Here is a 17,037-nt window from a genome sequence, read left to right as displayed (position 1 = left end):
GGTTGGATTTTCTTATCAACTTGTTAGTAGCTAATACTGAATAGAGATCAAGTTGCAACAGTTAAAAACAGCAGTCTGCCACCAGTTTTATATCCCCAAATTTACCACATCAATTAACAATAATGTTAGAGATCAAACTCTACATTTCTCCACATTCTGCAATGACACAAGCAAGTTTAGGCCGGTTGTTGGGTCCGGTGGCTACATTCTCAATCTTCCTCACGGTCAAAAGACCATCGCCAATCACACGCTGCATCAGAATGAAGGTTTTCAGCAAGATAATTCAACAGCTTGTACTAATGAATAATGCTGGCAGGATAGAATGAATAAATAACTAGATCATGAGACAATAGCAATGAAAGTACACATACCCCGAAGACTACATGTTTGTTGTCAAGCCAGTCACACTTCGCACAAGTGATGAAGAACTAACATAATGAGGACAGTACACAATTAGAAAAGTCGAAGTAGTAATGAAAGTACGCATTTTAGGAAAACTACGTGACCATTTTTTTGGCCTTAGCATCCACATTATTCCTACAGTTCGACTTTGCATGAGAGAACAGAATATCACTGGATATGGTTTGTCCAAACATAAACATGTCAAATAAGATGTTTACCTGACAGCCATTAGTATTCGGCCCGCTATTTGCCTGTCAAAACCAATAGAACAATCAACTTAGGTAAAGATAGTAGTAATTTATTTCTGCAGATAAATCTCCCACAATGGCAAATTCAAGTGATAAAATCATAAAAATATCTTATTACGACAATGATACAACTATTTGATACACGGTTTAGCACCAATATTCAAACTCAGAGGCATCAAGAAATTATTCAACTAAGATCATCTCATTTAAAAAATACTATTGACTTGCTTCCTGAGGCAAAAGAAAGAATCTATTTACAGTTTTACACGTTAAGTAAAAAGTTATACTACAAACTTAGTGCAGAGAGAATTGCCAAGTCACACTTCAGTTCCTTTCTCTTACAACACTGCTTTTTTTTTTACTTAAAACATTACCTTAACCACAAATTAGTTTAATTTACAAAGTAAATACTGCAATGCATCATACCATTGATAGTAGGCCAGGGCCAGTGTGTTTTGCTATAAAATTTTCATCATCAAGTTTACTTCCATAAATTGATACACAGCCACTACCATCACCCTGCCAAGAAAGAACATATAAACTAGATCAATAAATATGCAAGTCATGTGCAAAGCATGTACAAGACCCTTCTAATTAGGCTAGATATCAAAGTGCTTATAGTAATTCATGTGTTCAACTATTTATAAAAGGACTAAATGGTTGAAGTGTTTGAACTTTATAACAAAAAACAGTCATTTCAGTTGTTCAAAGTGGTTTCATCGATTGGATTGAGGTCTGGTATGCGAATAGGCTGAACCCAGATAGTATAGTTTATACAAGAGTCACAAAAAACATGGATTCAAACAACAGTCCATAAGTTATGGTCAAGGGACTGGTGGCTTATGATTAGTTTTTCCAATTAACTTAATAGTTCAAATGCTTACTCAAACCGGCATATTAAAGGGATCAGGATAGGATGAGAGAAAGGAGACACCTTAAGAAAATCACCAGCTTGTATCATGAAGTCCTTGATTACTCTATGGAACTGACACCCCTTATAACCGACAGGTAATCCAGCTTTCCTGTAAAAGAAACCAACAAAGAAACATGACCAAATTTAAATGAGAATAACTGTCAACTTTGGAACAAGATGCCATTGAAATTAATGGAAAAAATGTCAAAGTTTAACAAAAAATAATCCAGTGCACAGAAGAATTGACCAGAGTATCAGCAGCAAGTTGTTCCTGCTATTTTTTTACTACAAAATTATTTACAGCATTCAACTTCAACGGCTCTTCCACACTCTCAGATAGAAGGCTTAGAAAAGTTTCACTGTAATTTAGAGTACAAAATAGTGGAAGGCCTAATATTCATTGAAAAGTGCATTTCACCCATCAAAAGTTTTTGTAATACAAGGGAATCTCTCTAAAATATATGACTTCTTCGAAGACGAATATTGTTCTTCTACAACATTTAGCATTTCAATGCTTAGGATCAGTTTTATAACAATAACATAACTCTACCACGACTCGAGATTTTTAACCGATCTTCGCATATAATATCCGAATCGCATTTTGTAAAGTCTTTTTGCATGTAGTATAAAAGAGTTGCAGATTCCTTGCCAGGAGGAAACAATAACCCTATAAATTTTGTAGCCTCATTGGTCCTAAAATTTAACAGTGTTGGATACAAAGACAAAACATTTAAACATTCTGGAATGGTACAAGAATAAAGAGGTCAGAAACTCATGATATTAGCACGAAAATAGAGTTACGAACCTGTACTCACCCGTGCAGAATTGCCTAAAACACAAGAAAAACAAACATTAGTAAGAAAGGGACACCAACTTAAATAAGAGAAAATACTGAAGACAGTAAAGAAAATTGAAATGGAACACCAGCTTGTCCAACATCTTACATAGCTTTGTATACTAATAACATAAATAAACAGTTTATAACCTAAAAAATAAATGCATATGGTCTTCCAAACCCCTTCAACAAACTTGAATACATTCATCAAGTAGTAGTTGCTAACTTATCGTGCTCCAATTTTAATCCAATTTTCAACTTCCCTAACTAAACTATGGTGCAATCATTCTAGCATAAGCTCAATTATTTTACAAGTTCAAAAAACATCAAAATCATCTCGAGATATTTGAACTGTTGAATAAGCTTTAACCATCATGTAATCAGAGATAGTTAAAAAATGATGAGGTTAAAAATTACCGGAAATTTTCGGCGGTTTTGGGGGCAATATCAGCAAAGAGCTCCATCTTGATGCGGCCAGCAGGAATGTTGCCAATGGTGACATCGAAGAATACGATTGGGTTTTTAGGGTTTGGCGGGCGCTGGTGCCACTCCACTCCCGCTCCTCCACCGCCGCCCGCCGCTGCCATCAAATCAGAGTTTCTTCTACTGCTCCGCCTTGGCTGTTAAAGTAAACAATTAATGTGTGTTCTTCTAAAAAACAATTGCTATAAAATCCGATTCCATTCGAATCAAATAAAATCAAGTGTAATGAATATAAATTAATTTATTAATTACCTGTGATATAAAAATGGATGGTCAAACTTGGAAATTTATGAGATAATTGTAATTTATATCACGAAGTTGCTTTAGTGTACGTAAGTTTTATTACAATGTAGACTACCGGTAAGGATCTCCTCATCCACTTTTCCTACTTCACTCCTCATCCACCTCTCACGATACAATAAAATAATATTATAATTATAACAAATTTCAATAAGTGATGATGGATTTTAAGTCCATCCCCATTAAATGAAGCTACATCTCACTTTCACTAACACATTCCACTCACATTTTATTTTAAAATTAAGAGTAATATATAAAAATGGATCTCACATTCAACTATCTTTTCTCATTCATTTTTTTAATATTTCTTAAAACTCGTGCCGAACTCAAATATAACTCCTAATAACGGACAAAGAAACTATTATAAAAATCTTGACTTTTTTATTCTCTTCTTCTCCCCTAATTCCTTTCTCTCTCTTCCCTAATTCATTTCTTCGGTTATTTAATTGGTGTGCCCAATTTGTAGGCATTTTTTTTATTTTTTAAAATATAAGTAAAGTATGGTTCAGTGTATCACAATTTCATTTTTATAAAAAATTATTAATTAAACATTAGTAGATATAATAATGGATCATGGTTTTATACGAAAAAATTGTGATATTAAATCACATTATTCAAACATTTATTTATAGAACACAATGCTACGTGTATCCTTCTTTTTTGTGACATTTGTTTCCTTTTCCCAGAAAACTCTTAGTAATGGGAGAAATAAAGATAAATTAAAAGATTTCGTCTTCATACGATCTTTAGCTTCGGAAAACATATTCCATTATTTCGAACTCGTTATTTCACCCTAGAAAAGAAGAAAGAAATGGAAAATAGAACAAAGAAGAAATAGAAACTGACGTAAAAAAAAAAAAAAGAAGAAAAGAAAGGAAGATAAAGAAAAAGAAAAAGAAACCGAAGAAAAAGGAAAGAAGAAAGGAAGGAAAAAAAATCACATGTTCGATATACCATTTAATTTAAATTTTCAAAAATACCCTTCATGGCCTAAAAATCACATATTTGGTACTTAGGGTTATTTTTTTCACGAGGTACTAAAAACAAAATAAAACAAAGATCAAGTATTATTTTTGTGTAAAAAAGAAAGATCAAGGTTATCCATTTGCACAAAACGATATATCTAGTTCACTCTTTGTGCAGAGATCAGGGTTATATCAGTTTTATAATAACGAGTTCATTTTTTGTGCAAATGATATATATAGTTCACTCTTTATTAGTATAAAATTAATATATTTAAATATAAAATTAATATATTTAATTAGAATTCATATTTCACTAACTTATTCAATTCAATTTTTTCACATTTCTTAAAAAACCCATGCCCAAGTTAGATAGGATTCCTATCATGGGACAAAGTGATTATAAAACAATTATTAAGCTTTGACACAAGTAAAACGTTACCCAAAAGGTAACACAAGACCCCAAACTCTAAATCTGACCACAATCTAGAAGCTACTATATGAAGGATTTGACAATATCCTTGTGATTTGTCTTCCTTATTTATCATATGCCCATTTGTTAGTGTATATTCTGTCAAATTATCTTTTGTAATTAGCTCCATAATTAGTGGGATTTGCTGTAGCATTGAGTTGTATATATTTGTGCTCTTTTCAGCACATAAATATGAGAGAAAATATAATCAAACCCAGTTGTGCCCATCGTTTCTTTCATGGCACCAGAGCAGGTTAAAGATCAACCAGCTTCCGCATATTGATAATCCTTATATCCAATTCACTGATATACCTTTTTATTCCTTCTCCCATCGTCTTAAACCATGACAAAAGGGGAAGAAACCTCTGAAAGAAAAAATGGATCGGCCGTGGTCGACGTAATGTCACCATTTTTTATATCCGGTTCCGATAACCCCAATATTGTTTTCACGAGTGATCTCCTCCGTGATGGCAATTATACAGATTGGGCTGATGAAATAAGTAATGCCCTCTTTGCAAAAAATAAATTTGGCTTCGTTGATGGATCGATCCCAATTCCAGAAGAAGGCTCACCGGAGTTATTATTGTGGAAACGATGCAACGCAATGGTTCGAGGTTGGTTGCATAGTTCAATGGACAAAGAAATTCGCAACAGCGTCAAACATGCGAAGACGGCCCGTGAGGTGTGGGAAGATTTACAGGAGCGGTTTGGAAGTGAAAGTGCGCCTAGAGCGTATGAACTAAAACATATCTTGTCCCTCACTCGACAAGAAAAGATGTCCGTTTCAGCATATTACACGAAGCTCAAGGGCTTGTGGGATGAAATTCAGGCAATATCACCCCTTCCTAAGTGCAAGTGTGGCGGATGTACTTGTGATATTAACAAGCAACTTATAGCAATGAAGGAGAAGGAACGTCTCTATGAGTTTTTGATGGGTTTGGATGAAAGCTTCGGAACGGTGAAAACTCAAATATTGAGTACGAAACCAATGGTTCCCCTTGGAGCCTCCTTTCATCTTGTGTCTGAAGACGAGAGACAAAAACAGATTTATGCTACTGGAAAAACAAGTGTTGAGGCAGCAGCCTTTCAGACTCAAGCTGCTCGTCTTAATGACAAGAATTGGGGGGCACCTAAAGAAAATAGGCGTGAGCCCAAGAAGTGCACACATTGTGGGAAGCTCTATCACTCAGTTGAAGAGTGTTATGAAATTGTTGGCTATCCAAAACAAGGGGAGAAGGCTGGACGAAACGGTGGCAAGAAGGAGGATTCACGCTACAAACTAAGAGGCGCCAACAAATCAGCACACATGGCAGCAGGCAGTAGCCCTCTTCCCGGGATAACAACTGAACAATATTCCAAGCTTGTGGAATATTTTAGCAAAAGTGGAGACACCTCGCAGGTAGCACGTGAAGAAAATCCCATATCCGCGAACATGGCTGGTAAGATAAATAATTTGAACTCATGGATAATTGATTCAGGGGCAACTGAACATATAACATGTGATAGCATGTTACTTGAGAACCAAACAAGCTGTGGAACTGAAATACCTGTCAAGATTCCGAACGGAGAAACTGTTCCAGTCAAGAGCATTGGGAATGCAAATCTACCCAATGGATTAAAACTAAACCAAGTTTTGAATATACCTGACTTCAAGTGCAACCTGCTATCCGTCAGCAAATTGACAAGAAATTTGAATTGTGCTCTCACATTCTTTCCGGATTTTTGTGTTATGCAGGACTTACCTTCGAGGAATCTGATTGGGATGGGTAGGCATTGCGATGGTCTCTATCTGCTGGAACCGACTATCAAGAAAGGTACTGCTCTCTCAGTCAAAGTAGACTCGAAAACTTGGCACAAGAGATTGGGGCACACTTCAAGTTTAAAAATACAGCAGTTAGACGGTTCTTTTGGTAGTTTTGGAAAGAATAATGAACATTGTGACTCTTGTTTGAGAGCCAACTTGACTAGGCTTCCGTTTCCTATCAGTAGCATACAAACAACTTCATGTTTTGAACTCATTCATTGTGACATTTGGGGTGGTTATCGTACTCCTTCGCTTTCAGGTGCTCATTATTTTTTGACTATAGTAGATGATTTTAGTAGAGGTGTGTGGGTGTTCCTTATGAAATATAAGTCTGATGTGAGTCATTTCTTGATCTCCTTTTGTAATATGGTGCACAAACAATTTGGTAAATGTGTCAAAAGGATTAGATCAGATAATGGGGTTGAATTTCAGTCTAAAAGCATGATTGATTATTATAGAGATAATGGAATTATCCTTGAAACATCTTGTACTGATACTCCACAACAAAATGGGATAGTCGAAAGAAAACATAGGCACATTCTAGAAATTGCCAGGGCATTACGTTTTGAAGCTGAGTTACCCATAGAGTTTTGGGGGGAATGTGTCTTGACGGCTACTTACATAATCAATCGGTTGCCCTCTAAAGTCCTAAAACACAAAACACCTTATGAAGTTTTGTTTGGAAAAACACCATCTTGCCACCATCTTCGTATATTTGGCTGTTTAGTTTATGCCAAAGATAACAAGAAAGGGGGAGATAAGTTTGGAGAAAGGGGGAGACGTTGTATTTTTGTTGGGTATCCGTACTCTCAAAAGGGCTATCGAGTTTTTGATCTTGAAACAAGAAAATTTTTCACATCCCGTGATGTTAAATTCGTTGAAAACATCCTTCCTTTCAAGAAATATGGGGCCGAAGGTGTCATTGTCAGTGATGTTAACAAGAAAAGACAAATAGAATGAGAAGAAGATGAGGAATTAATGGATGGAGTTGGTAGGAGTACAATTGATGATTCAAATGGGTCTAACTCTGTAGATAGCACATCTATGGAAGAGATTAGAAATCAGCCGATCCAAGTTGTTGCAAGTGACAGTCAGCGAGATACTGAGGGCACACGGAAAAGTGAACGAACCAAGTACCAGCCCAAACGACTTGAAAACTATGTCACTGATTTGCCAAAGTCCATTGACCATTCGCAGCCCATCGCCAATTCAGAAACCTCCGAGGTATATCCTTTAGCACATTTTGTTTCTTATGATAGATTTTCTAATAGTCATAAGGCTTACCTCGCTGCCATCACCTCTCATGATGAGCCAAAGTTCTTTTATCAGGCCGTAAAAGATTCACGATGGTGCGAGGCAATGAGAAAAGAAATAAAAGCCTTGGAAGAAAATGGTACATGGATATTAGTATCATTACCACCTGCAAAGAAGGCTATTGACTCAAAATGGGTTTACAAAATCAAATATAAACCCAATGGAGAAATTGAGCGCTACAAGGCGCGATTGGTGGCGAAGGGATTCAAACAAATTGAGGGGATAGATTTCCATGAGACGTTTGCACCAGTTGCAAAACTTGTCACCATGAGAAGCCTACTTGCCATTGCCTCCAAGAAAAATTGGGTGATACATCAATTGGATGGATCTAGTGGAAGATGTATACATGAAGATTCCACAAGGGTTTGCAAAGGAAGAAGATACCCGAGTTTGCAAATTACAAAAGTCACTTTATGGTTTGCGTCAAGCTTCGAGAAATTGGTACCATAAGTTCACCCGAGCCTTGGTCGATATTGGCTTTCGTCAATCAAGAGCTGATCATTCATTATTCATTTTCAAGAGAAATGGAGTTTATGTGGCTGCACTCATATATGTTGATGATGTCATATTAGTTGGAAATGATACTCGCAAGATCGATGACGTGAAAGAGTATCTGGACAAGTTGTTTAGCATAAAAGACTTGGGGCCTTTGAAATATTTCCTTGGGATTGAGGTGGCACGATCTGCTGAAGGGATTGTTCTAAGTCAGAGGAAGTATACACTCGACATTCTTGAAGACAGCGGATTGCAGGGTAGTCGTCCAAGCGAATTTCCCATGGAACAAAATTTACGTTTGAGCAATGAAGACAATAGCCCACAGGTGGATGCTCTCTGTTATCAAAGATTAATTGGTCGACTTCTTTATTTGATAGTTACGAGACCTGATATTCAGTTTGTGGTGAATTATTTAAGCCAATTTATTACAGCTCCACGTCAAAGTCATATGGATGCCGCTGTTCGCATTTTACGATTCCTCAAAGCAACAGCGGGGCAGGGAATTTTTCTTCCAGCAAATAAGGACTTCCAGCTTGAAGCATATTGTGACGCTGATTGGGGGGGCTGCTCCATGACAAGGCGTTCATGTACAGGCTATTTCATTTCCTTGGGATGATCGCCTATATCTTGGCGCACCAAGAAACAATCTGTTGTCTCGCGCTCCTCCGCGGAGGCCGAATATAGATCCATGGCAACCACTGTTAGTGAAATCTTATGGTTACGGTGGTTGCTCAAGGACATTGAAGCAACACACACAAGGGCGACACCACTCCATTGTGATAATCAAGCTGCTTGCCACATTGCCAATAATCCCGTTTTCCATGAGCGGACAAAGCATGTTGAGATGGATTGTTATTTTGTTCGAGAACGGGTTGAGTCCAAAGACATCGAGCCGCGAAAGATTTCCACAGATCATCAAGTTGCGGATTTGTTCACCAAAGCCTTAGGAGCTTCCCGTTTTCGCTATCTTGCTGGCAAGCTGGGCATTCGTAATCTTCATGCTCCAACTTGAGGGGGAGTGAAGGATTTGACAATATCCTTGTGATTTGTCTTCCTTATTTATCATATGCCCATTTGTTAGTGTATATTCTGTCAAATTATCTTTTGTAATTAGCTCCATAATTAGTGGGATTTGCTGTAATCAAACCCAGTTGTGCCCATCGTTTCTATCACTATACGACCAACTTACACAAACCACGAAGGATCACCAATTAAACGAAGGAAAATTCTCAACTCTCTCGAGAACTCGGGCTCCTTCAGTTTATCAAAGCTTGGAACACCAATGAGTTTAGACCAGAGCCGATATGCATGGTAAAAGGCAACTAGATGTTACCACCGCTAAGAGCCACTCAAAAAGAAGATGAAATCTCACGAAGAATCCAGCCAGAGATAAAAGAAGATGATCTGAGAAGACAAAGTGTCGCGCACACATAAAGAGAGTAAAAAAACCCTATTTCTAAGATAGGGAGAGGGTATTGAAATGAGCACAAGGTATGGTTTTGGCCTTTAAGCCTGATCCTAATTATTAAATGGTATTATTACACGAACAAAAAGAGTTCGTTTAATTCTTATTATAAACTTATTTTAAAAAAATAAATTATGAGGTGGGCTTTAATTGAGGAACACTTGGACTCACAAATCCTGTAGATTGGGTCGTCATCGGATCAACTCAATATCGATCCAACAAAATAAAGCCAAACCCTAATTCAGTGGCGGATCCAGGATTCATAAACGGAGGGGGCAAAATATATATTAGTAGGTTCGTCTAGAGCGAAAATGACAATTTTTTTTATTTTCGGGGCGACGTTGGGGCAAACGGAGGGGGCGGACATGGTAATTTTACGTCCGGATAAGAGGAAATTAGTTGCACGGAGGAGGCGACCGCCCCCTCATGCCCCCCCTAGATCCGCTAGTGCCCTAATTCAACCTGAAATTATCGGGGTTTTATAGGTCCCAACCTATTAACTTCGTATATATTTGTGCGAAGTCATGTTAGTAAGATATTAGCTACTATACCAATTTACCTTGTCACATAATACTGAAACAATTTGCAAAGTGTGTTTACACTTTATAAAGTGAAACAATGAATGAAATGCTCTAATAATCACGTGTTTTTTTTTTTTTTTTTATCAGCGCTACGCAATATAGTGGATACTAGCAATCCATCCGAAAACAAAAGAGGAAAGCACATTGTATTTTTTATTTATTTAATCGTAGTTGTCGAATAATAATTGGACAAATTTATGAGAATGAGACGTTAAATTATCAATCAGTAAAAAAGGCCGCTTAACCGCCCCAAGTCCAGCAGCCATAATATTATTCCACGCAACATTCCATGCACCCAAATCACATGATAACTTCTAATTCAGTAAATAAAAAAATAGATATGTCCCATTTCCAAATTCATTGTATTAGACCTGTACCAAAGAGACAAATCATCTCTTGTTCTTACCTTTTCAAATATTTACTATTGATAATGTTGAACAATGATACAAATATTGTACTAACAAATACTCCTAATCTTATATACAGTAAATTATTTTTATGGTTACTTTTACTATCACCAATTAATTTTAATACGGAACTTTGTAAAATTCTAACATTCTCGAGTGGTATCGCTGATTGTGGTTTAAAACTTTAATTTCTGGTCAATCTAGTAACTTTTGAAATAAAACAACTAAATTAATATTTTTTCATATTTTTTTAATTATCTTATTTGTCAAATTTTTGGTGAAATCAGTGTCAATATGACAACCGAAACATTCTATATGGATAACACTCTCAAGAAACAAAATAACATTATTTAAGTAGTACTCCCTCCATCCACCTATAAGAGTTCCATTTGAATTTGGCACAGATTTTATGAAATACAAAGAAAAGTGGGTGAAAAAAGATAGTGAAATGTGATACTCATTTTTATATATTAGATTTATAATAAAATATGAGGAGAATAAGACCATTTATGGTAAAAATGAATCGAGACTCCTAAGTGGACGGACTAAAATGGTCAACCGAGACTCCTAACGTAGGAGATAGGGAGTACTCAAAACGGCATCTTCAAATATTGTGATATCACTAAAAATAAACAACCAAACGAATACTGTGGAAGTTTTGTCAATTAGCAAAAAACCTAGCACATCCAATCAAATGATATTTGTATGTCTTTTCTTCCAACCTTCATATTTCCCCTGTCACCTCAAATATTTAGTTTCCTTCCAAGAAACAACCCTTACTTACAAGCCATATACATACAAATATGCCATCTCCCATTACTCTCAAACACACGATACAACACAACACAAAATGGATCACAAGAAGAAGAAGCGCAACCAATCACTCAAAGTAGTATACATCTCCAGCCCCATGAAAGTCAGGACCAGCGCCTCCAGGTTCCGGGCGCTGGTGCAGCAGCTCACCGGAAAAAACTCCGACATCGCCCCCTACATGGATTCCGACGGCGGTGCCCTCGACTACTGCGACCACGACGGCACGCTGCTCCCTGACCGCCCTCCGCCCTCTCTCTCTAATTCCGACACGTCGGATTCCCTGCAGGGGGCTGTCGATGATGTCTTTGCCTCCCAATTCTCCAGGATTTTCTCGCCGGAGATGGCCGACGTGTTAGGGACCTATCATGACTTGATCATCTGAAACTTTAATTTCTCTTTTTTTTTTCTGACTAGAAAATTATGAGTTCGCTTAGACTAGTGATTATGTAGCTAATGTTAGATGCTTGCAATTGATTTATAAGGTGTGTTCAATCAACTATACTTCAAATCGTAAATTAATTTGTTTTCCCAACATTTATGTCCGATCTTACAAAATTGACGATGAAAGTTACATAGTAGAATTCATTATAAAATTATAAAAAATCTCTAGAACTAAATAATTCAGCTTAGAATCTGAGTCATATATTGATTCATAGTTCTCACTTCTCACTCTCTTTAAAACTAGGCATAACAGTGATAGCTTTTACTATCCAATAAAGTACACATTGATTGATTCATATATTGTAAAACTAATTAATCAATCTAATATGATTATACAAACTAATCTTAAAAACAATAATTAACTTACAAAAATAGTTAACTTTGTTTCATTATTTCCCTACATTCTTCCATTTTATGAAAAATAGTCTCAATTTTTATTTCAGTCCATCTACTAAAATTAGTCCTGGTTCTATTTATAAAACTTTTATCACCGTATTTCCTCTTTCTCTCTTACTTTACTGTACTTTTTCTTATTCTCTCGCCCTTTAACAATTGAGTATTTAAACTCGCATTATTCACAAATGAGACTATTATTTATGAATGAAAAGAAGATATAATATCTCTCCTCTCTCTTTAAATTACTATAACTATCTTTCATCAACTCACAATTTTCTCACTTCTGTAAGCTCAACGTTCAAGTATATTTCTCATAACAACTTACGTACAAGCTATTGAACGTAGCAAAATGACAAAATTATAAGTGATTATAGTAATTTAATCACGAAATTTTGTAAAATTTTGATTAGTCAAATAACATTTGAAAATAAAATACTACTATTAAATTATGAATTTTTAATTTTTTTCAATTATGTCATCTATGTACAAAACGATAAGTACTATTTTTGAAGATGCTCAAAACAACGTTATCTCATTCAAGTATTTTTTTTTCTATATTTTTCCTATCTTTTTTATTTTACAGACGAGACAATTAAGAAATGAAATAGTTTAATAGTATAAAATTTTCAAATATTGTGAGATTGGCCGAAATTAAACCCAATTTTATAATTTAATTAAATAATTAATATCCCAAATTCTAAATAGTTGTTTTCAATAGCATATACACGACATCGCATGTTGATCATCAATCTTGTTGCCTCTTGAAACAGTCGAAGAAGATAGCAAGAGAATGCTAAATCCAAGTAACATATGGACCCGCTTGAAATAAAAGTCTTCAAGTCAAATTTGTCTCATTTACTTTATAAATTTATTGAACTTCTCGAATTCAACTGGATATATCTAGTGGTGAATGTGGCTCATTGAATTCAAAGTTAGATTTGGTTCTTCAAAAATTAAAATCAATGGAAGCTTCCGACCTTAAATAAATGCAAACTAAAGCGTCACAAAAGTGTAAATAATTTTAGGGTAGCTATATAATATTTTTAGCAACGCCTAACTTTGGAATATTCGTAAAAGCTTAATAAAGAAAAAGAAAAAATATATAAACATATAAATTTGGAATGTGATGTCATAGGAGTATTAAGTTAGCACGTTGGAACATTTTAATATGATCCAACATAATAGTCTAAAGATTGTATAATATTTATGGCTATTTATTGATTGACCCGATTACGTGATCTACTAAGGTTATATAATTTATAGGGTCAAACGATTATCTATAAAAGTATGAGGACTATTGTGCAGATACTACTTTGAATAACTTTAATTTTGTTATGGGTGAAATTAAAGTTATAATAAAGTTAGGGACTTATTCTCTAAATAATGGTTATGGTCCCCAAGTGCAACCTATAAATAGGTCAATAGAATCCCATTCCTATTGACCAGACGTAATATCAAGACTCTGCAGATTACAGAGAATCTGTGAGAGAGCGTTGTCACTTGGAAGATTAATTTCCATACTTCAGAACCATCAACAACATCATGAATCCGACTCCATGTACGCTTCCGCTTTATGTTTATCAATCGTATTCGACATGTGTGATTTATGTGATGAATTATGTGAATCATTGATTTGATTCCAACAATTGGTATCAGAGCCAATACATGTTGGAACGAATTGATAATTCATTTAATATGAGTTTTCATTGTGTTGGAGTCGTTTATGAAAATTATGTGTTCAAATTATTTTGGGATTTGTTGTTTAACTTACTGGTGTTGTTCGTCAATTCCTCCGTGAATTTTAATGTGAACACAAATTTTCTTTTACAAATTATTGATGAAAAACTTTGAACGAAAATTTGATATTTTCTTTTGGAATTCATTCACAAGATTTTCAACAAATTGTTGATTGTCTACGTACGCACCAATTACGTAAATGGTTTATGGATTGAAAATTCATATTACTAGACTAAATTGTGGTTTTGGACTCTACTTCAGTAGTATTCAATTTCTTGAATTTCTGGTTTCCAACGCCAAAAGGAATACGTGGGAAAATTTGGAAGGAAAATTTTCAAGTTTTATACATTGTGTTTGCTTAAATTTCTGCATCCCTTGTGTTCGAGAAAGGGCCTGAACAAAATTTTGATAGAGTTTTGATTTCACTTCTTCTCAAAGTTTGAATCTGTCAAAAAAAAAAAAAAATTTTGCCGGAGCATTCCCATTTTTTTCAAAATTTATTTTTACAATTAATTCTGGCCGCCATCCGTTTTTCCGACGAACGGAGAGTCGGCAGTTCCGGCGATGTTGGAGCGGTTGAGGCGGTGAATCGTTGGCCTTGTTTTGTGAAACGACGCGTCTGTGTGTTTTGTGATTCAGTTTCTTGGGGCTGAATAGTTGTGATGTTTCGCATCGAAAGTGACTAGTCGTTTTCTAAAATTAAATTGGCCAACAAAAGTTTATTTATTTTTTTTAAATTCATTTCAAAAGCCGACAGTTGCTATTAAGTTTTATAACTCAATTATTTAATAATTGACTTAAATCGTTGGTTTCTTTTCAATCGAAAACAGCAACTTATGTTTTCCTTTTGGGCTTATTTATTTACATTTTACAAAATAGCCCAAAATTTTAAGTTTAAAACAATTAAAGTAATTTAATTGTTTTGGTTGTTAAGTAATTAATTGAATAATGATTTAGTTTATGTTGTCTATTATTTTAATTTAATTAATTGAAGCATTACCTTGCCAAAGTGAGCTCTAATGTGTAGATTAATTTATTTAGAATATATAGGATATTTGTATACTTGAAATACATGCGAATAGTTAATCGGCCCAAAGGAAGATTGTTATTTGGCCGTGTTTCTTGTGTACTTTGTGGTAATAATATGAGATTATCCTTAAGTCATTGTGGACTCTAAGTCGGCCCAAAGGAAGACTTATTGTTTGACAGGAAATGATTATCTATATTTGATTACTACGTATTAAGATGTCACTTGCAAGTTAATTATTTTGTCCAAAGATGAAATTTTAATGTTGTGCCGACATCTTGAAATGGGAATTGTCATTATTTAATTTATTTACTTATTATTTACGTGAGCTAATTATTGTCCTATTTGTTATATTTGTTCTTTGCTAGCTCAAGAATCTGCTATTGGTTTTCTAAATTCCATTCCTGTGCTAAAAGGCAATACCTATGCATCATGGAGAAGCAAGGTATTGATTGGTTTGGGGATTGCAAATTTAGACTATGCACTTCGGACGGAGCAACCCGCCCCTCTTACTGATGAAAGTTCCGATGAGGATAAACGGACTTTTGAGAGGTGGGAACACTCCAATCGCATGAGTCTTATGATTATGCAACATGCCATCCCTGAAAACTTTCGCGGTACTGTCCCGAAAGAAGCAACTGCTAAGGAATTTCTCGAGGCCATTGATATGAATTTCGCAAGCAATGAAAAGGCCGAAACGGCTTCATTGATGCATAAACTTGTGACTATGAGGTATAATGGCCGAGGGGAAATTAGGGAGCACATTATGGAAATGTCAAACACTGCTTCAAAGCTTACGGCACTTAATTTGACGATCAGTGATGATCAACTAGTGCATTTGGTTATGATATCTCTTCCTCATCAATTTGATCACTTCAAAGTTAGTTACAATACTGTGAAGGATAAATGGACATTGAATGAGTTGATTTCTCATTGTGTTCAAGAGGAAGAGAGATTGAAGCAAAGTAAGACAGAAAGTGCTCACTTAGCAACAAGCTATAGGGGTAAACGAGGAAGAGACAAGGGAAAGAGGGTTCTTTCCGAGTTCGCTAAGGGGAAGAGGATTCTTCCTGATTCCTCCAGAAATGTTGTGGGTCCATCTGCAAAACAGTTTAAGAAGGAAAAATCAGCTTCAGTTTGCTTCTTTTGCAAGAAAGATGGACACAAGAAGAATGATTGTGAAGAATATCACGCTTGGCGCGTGAAGAAGGGTACATTTTTCACTTATGTTTGTTCAGAAGTTAATTTAGCTTCTGTACCTGGACATACTTGGTGGATAGACTCTGGTGCTACTACTCACATAAGTGTGTCCATGCAGGGTTGCCTCCAGTGCCGAAAGCCGATTGATGCTGAAAGATTCATCTATGTGGGCGATGGCAAACAAGTTGAAGTGGAGGCAATAGGCACATTTAGATTATTACTAAAAACTGGTTGTTATTTGGATTTAGAACAGACATTTGTTGTACCGTCATTTAGACGGAATTTAATTTCTATTTCTGTATTGGACAAATTCGGTTATACTTGTTCATTTAGAAATAGTAGATTTAGTCTTTATCTAAATTCAACTTTGGTTGGCACCGGTTCTCTTTCTTATGGCGATAATCTTTATTTGCTTAATACTATTACTTCATTTAATGAAGCCCTGCATGTGAACTCACGAGGTACAAAGCGTAAATTAATAAGTGAGAATTCTGCTACAATTTGGCATAAACGTTTAGGTCATATCTCCAAACGGAGAATAGAAAGACTTGTGTCAGATGGAATTCTTACCATTCCCAATATGGCAGACTTTCAAGTCTGTGTTGAGTGCATTAAGGGGAAACAAACAAATATTAGGAGATTTGAAGCCAATCACGTCAGATCTGACCGTGGTGGAGAATACTATGGTAGATATGATGGCTCGGGTGAACAACGTCCAGGACCCTTCGCTAGATTTCTTGAG

At 35.6% G+C, this 17,037-nt stretch overlaps 1 protein-coding gene across 1 annotated transcript; it reads right to left on the bottom strand.

Moving 5' to 3' along the window:
- Nucleotides 1-61: 61 nt before the first annotated feature.
- Nucleotides 62-3,056, bottom strand: LOC125219695 (peptidyl-prolyl cis-trans isomerase CYP22). The gene is made up of 7 exons (XM_048121737.1): nucleotides 2,816-3,056; nucleotides 2,369-2,392; nucleotides 1,585-1,672; nucleotides 1,077-1,169; nucleotides 621-653; nucleotides 372-428; nucleotides 62-250 (listed from the first exon to the last, which is right to left on the bottom strand). Exons 1-7 carry the CDS (start codon nucleotides 2,983-2,985, stop codon nucleotides 140-142), a joined length of 576 nt encoding a protein of 191 aa, XP_047977694.1. The 5' UTR covers nucleotides 2,986-3,056; the 3' UTR covers nucleotides 62-139.
- Nucleotides 3,057-17,037: the final 13,981 nt, after the last annotated feature.

This window comes from Salvia hispanica, chromosome 4, assembly GCF_023119035.1.
Source record: "Salvia hispanica cultivar TCC Black 2014 chromosome 4, UniMelb_Shisp_WGS_1.0, whole genome shotgun sequence".
Classification (NCBI taxonomy): Eukaryota; Viridiplantae; Streptophyta; class Magnoliopsida; order Lamiales; family Lamiaceae; genus Salvia; species Salvia hispanica.
This window is presented reverse-complemented; position numbering and strand designations above follow the sequence as displayed.

Bases quoted from the DNA above. Each gene is read 5' to 3' on its own strand.
- LOC125219695 (XM_048121737.1), bottom strand. From the start codon at position 2,985: ATGGCAGCGGCGGGCGGCGGTGGAGGAGCGGGAGTGGAGTGGCACCAG. The intron at 1,673-2,368 runs GTTCGTAACTCT...TTTCTTTTACAG, and splicing joins TTCTGCACGGGTGAGTACAG to GAAAGCTGGATTACCTGTCG. The intron at 429-620 runs GTAAACATCTTA...TCATTATGTTAG, and splicing joins CGAATACTAATGGCTGTCAG to TTCTTCATCACTTGTGCGAA.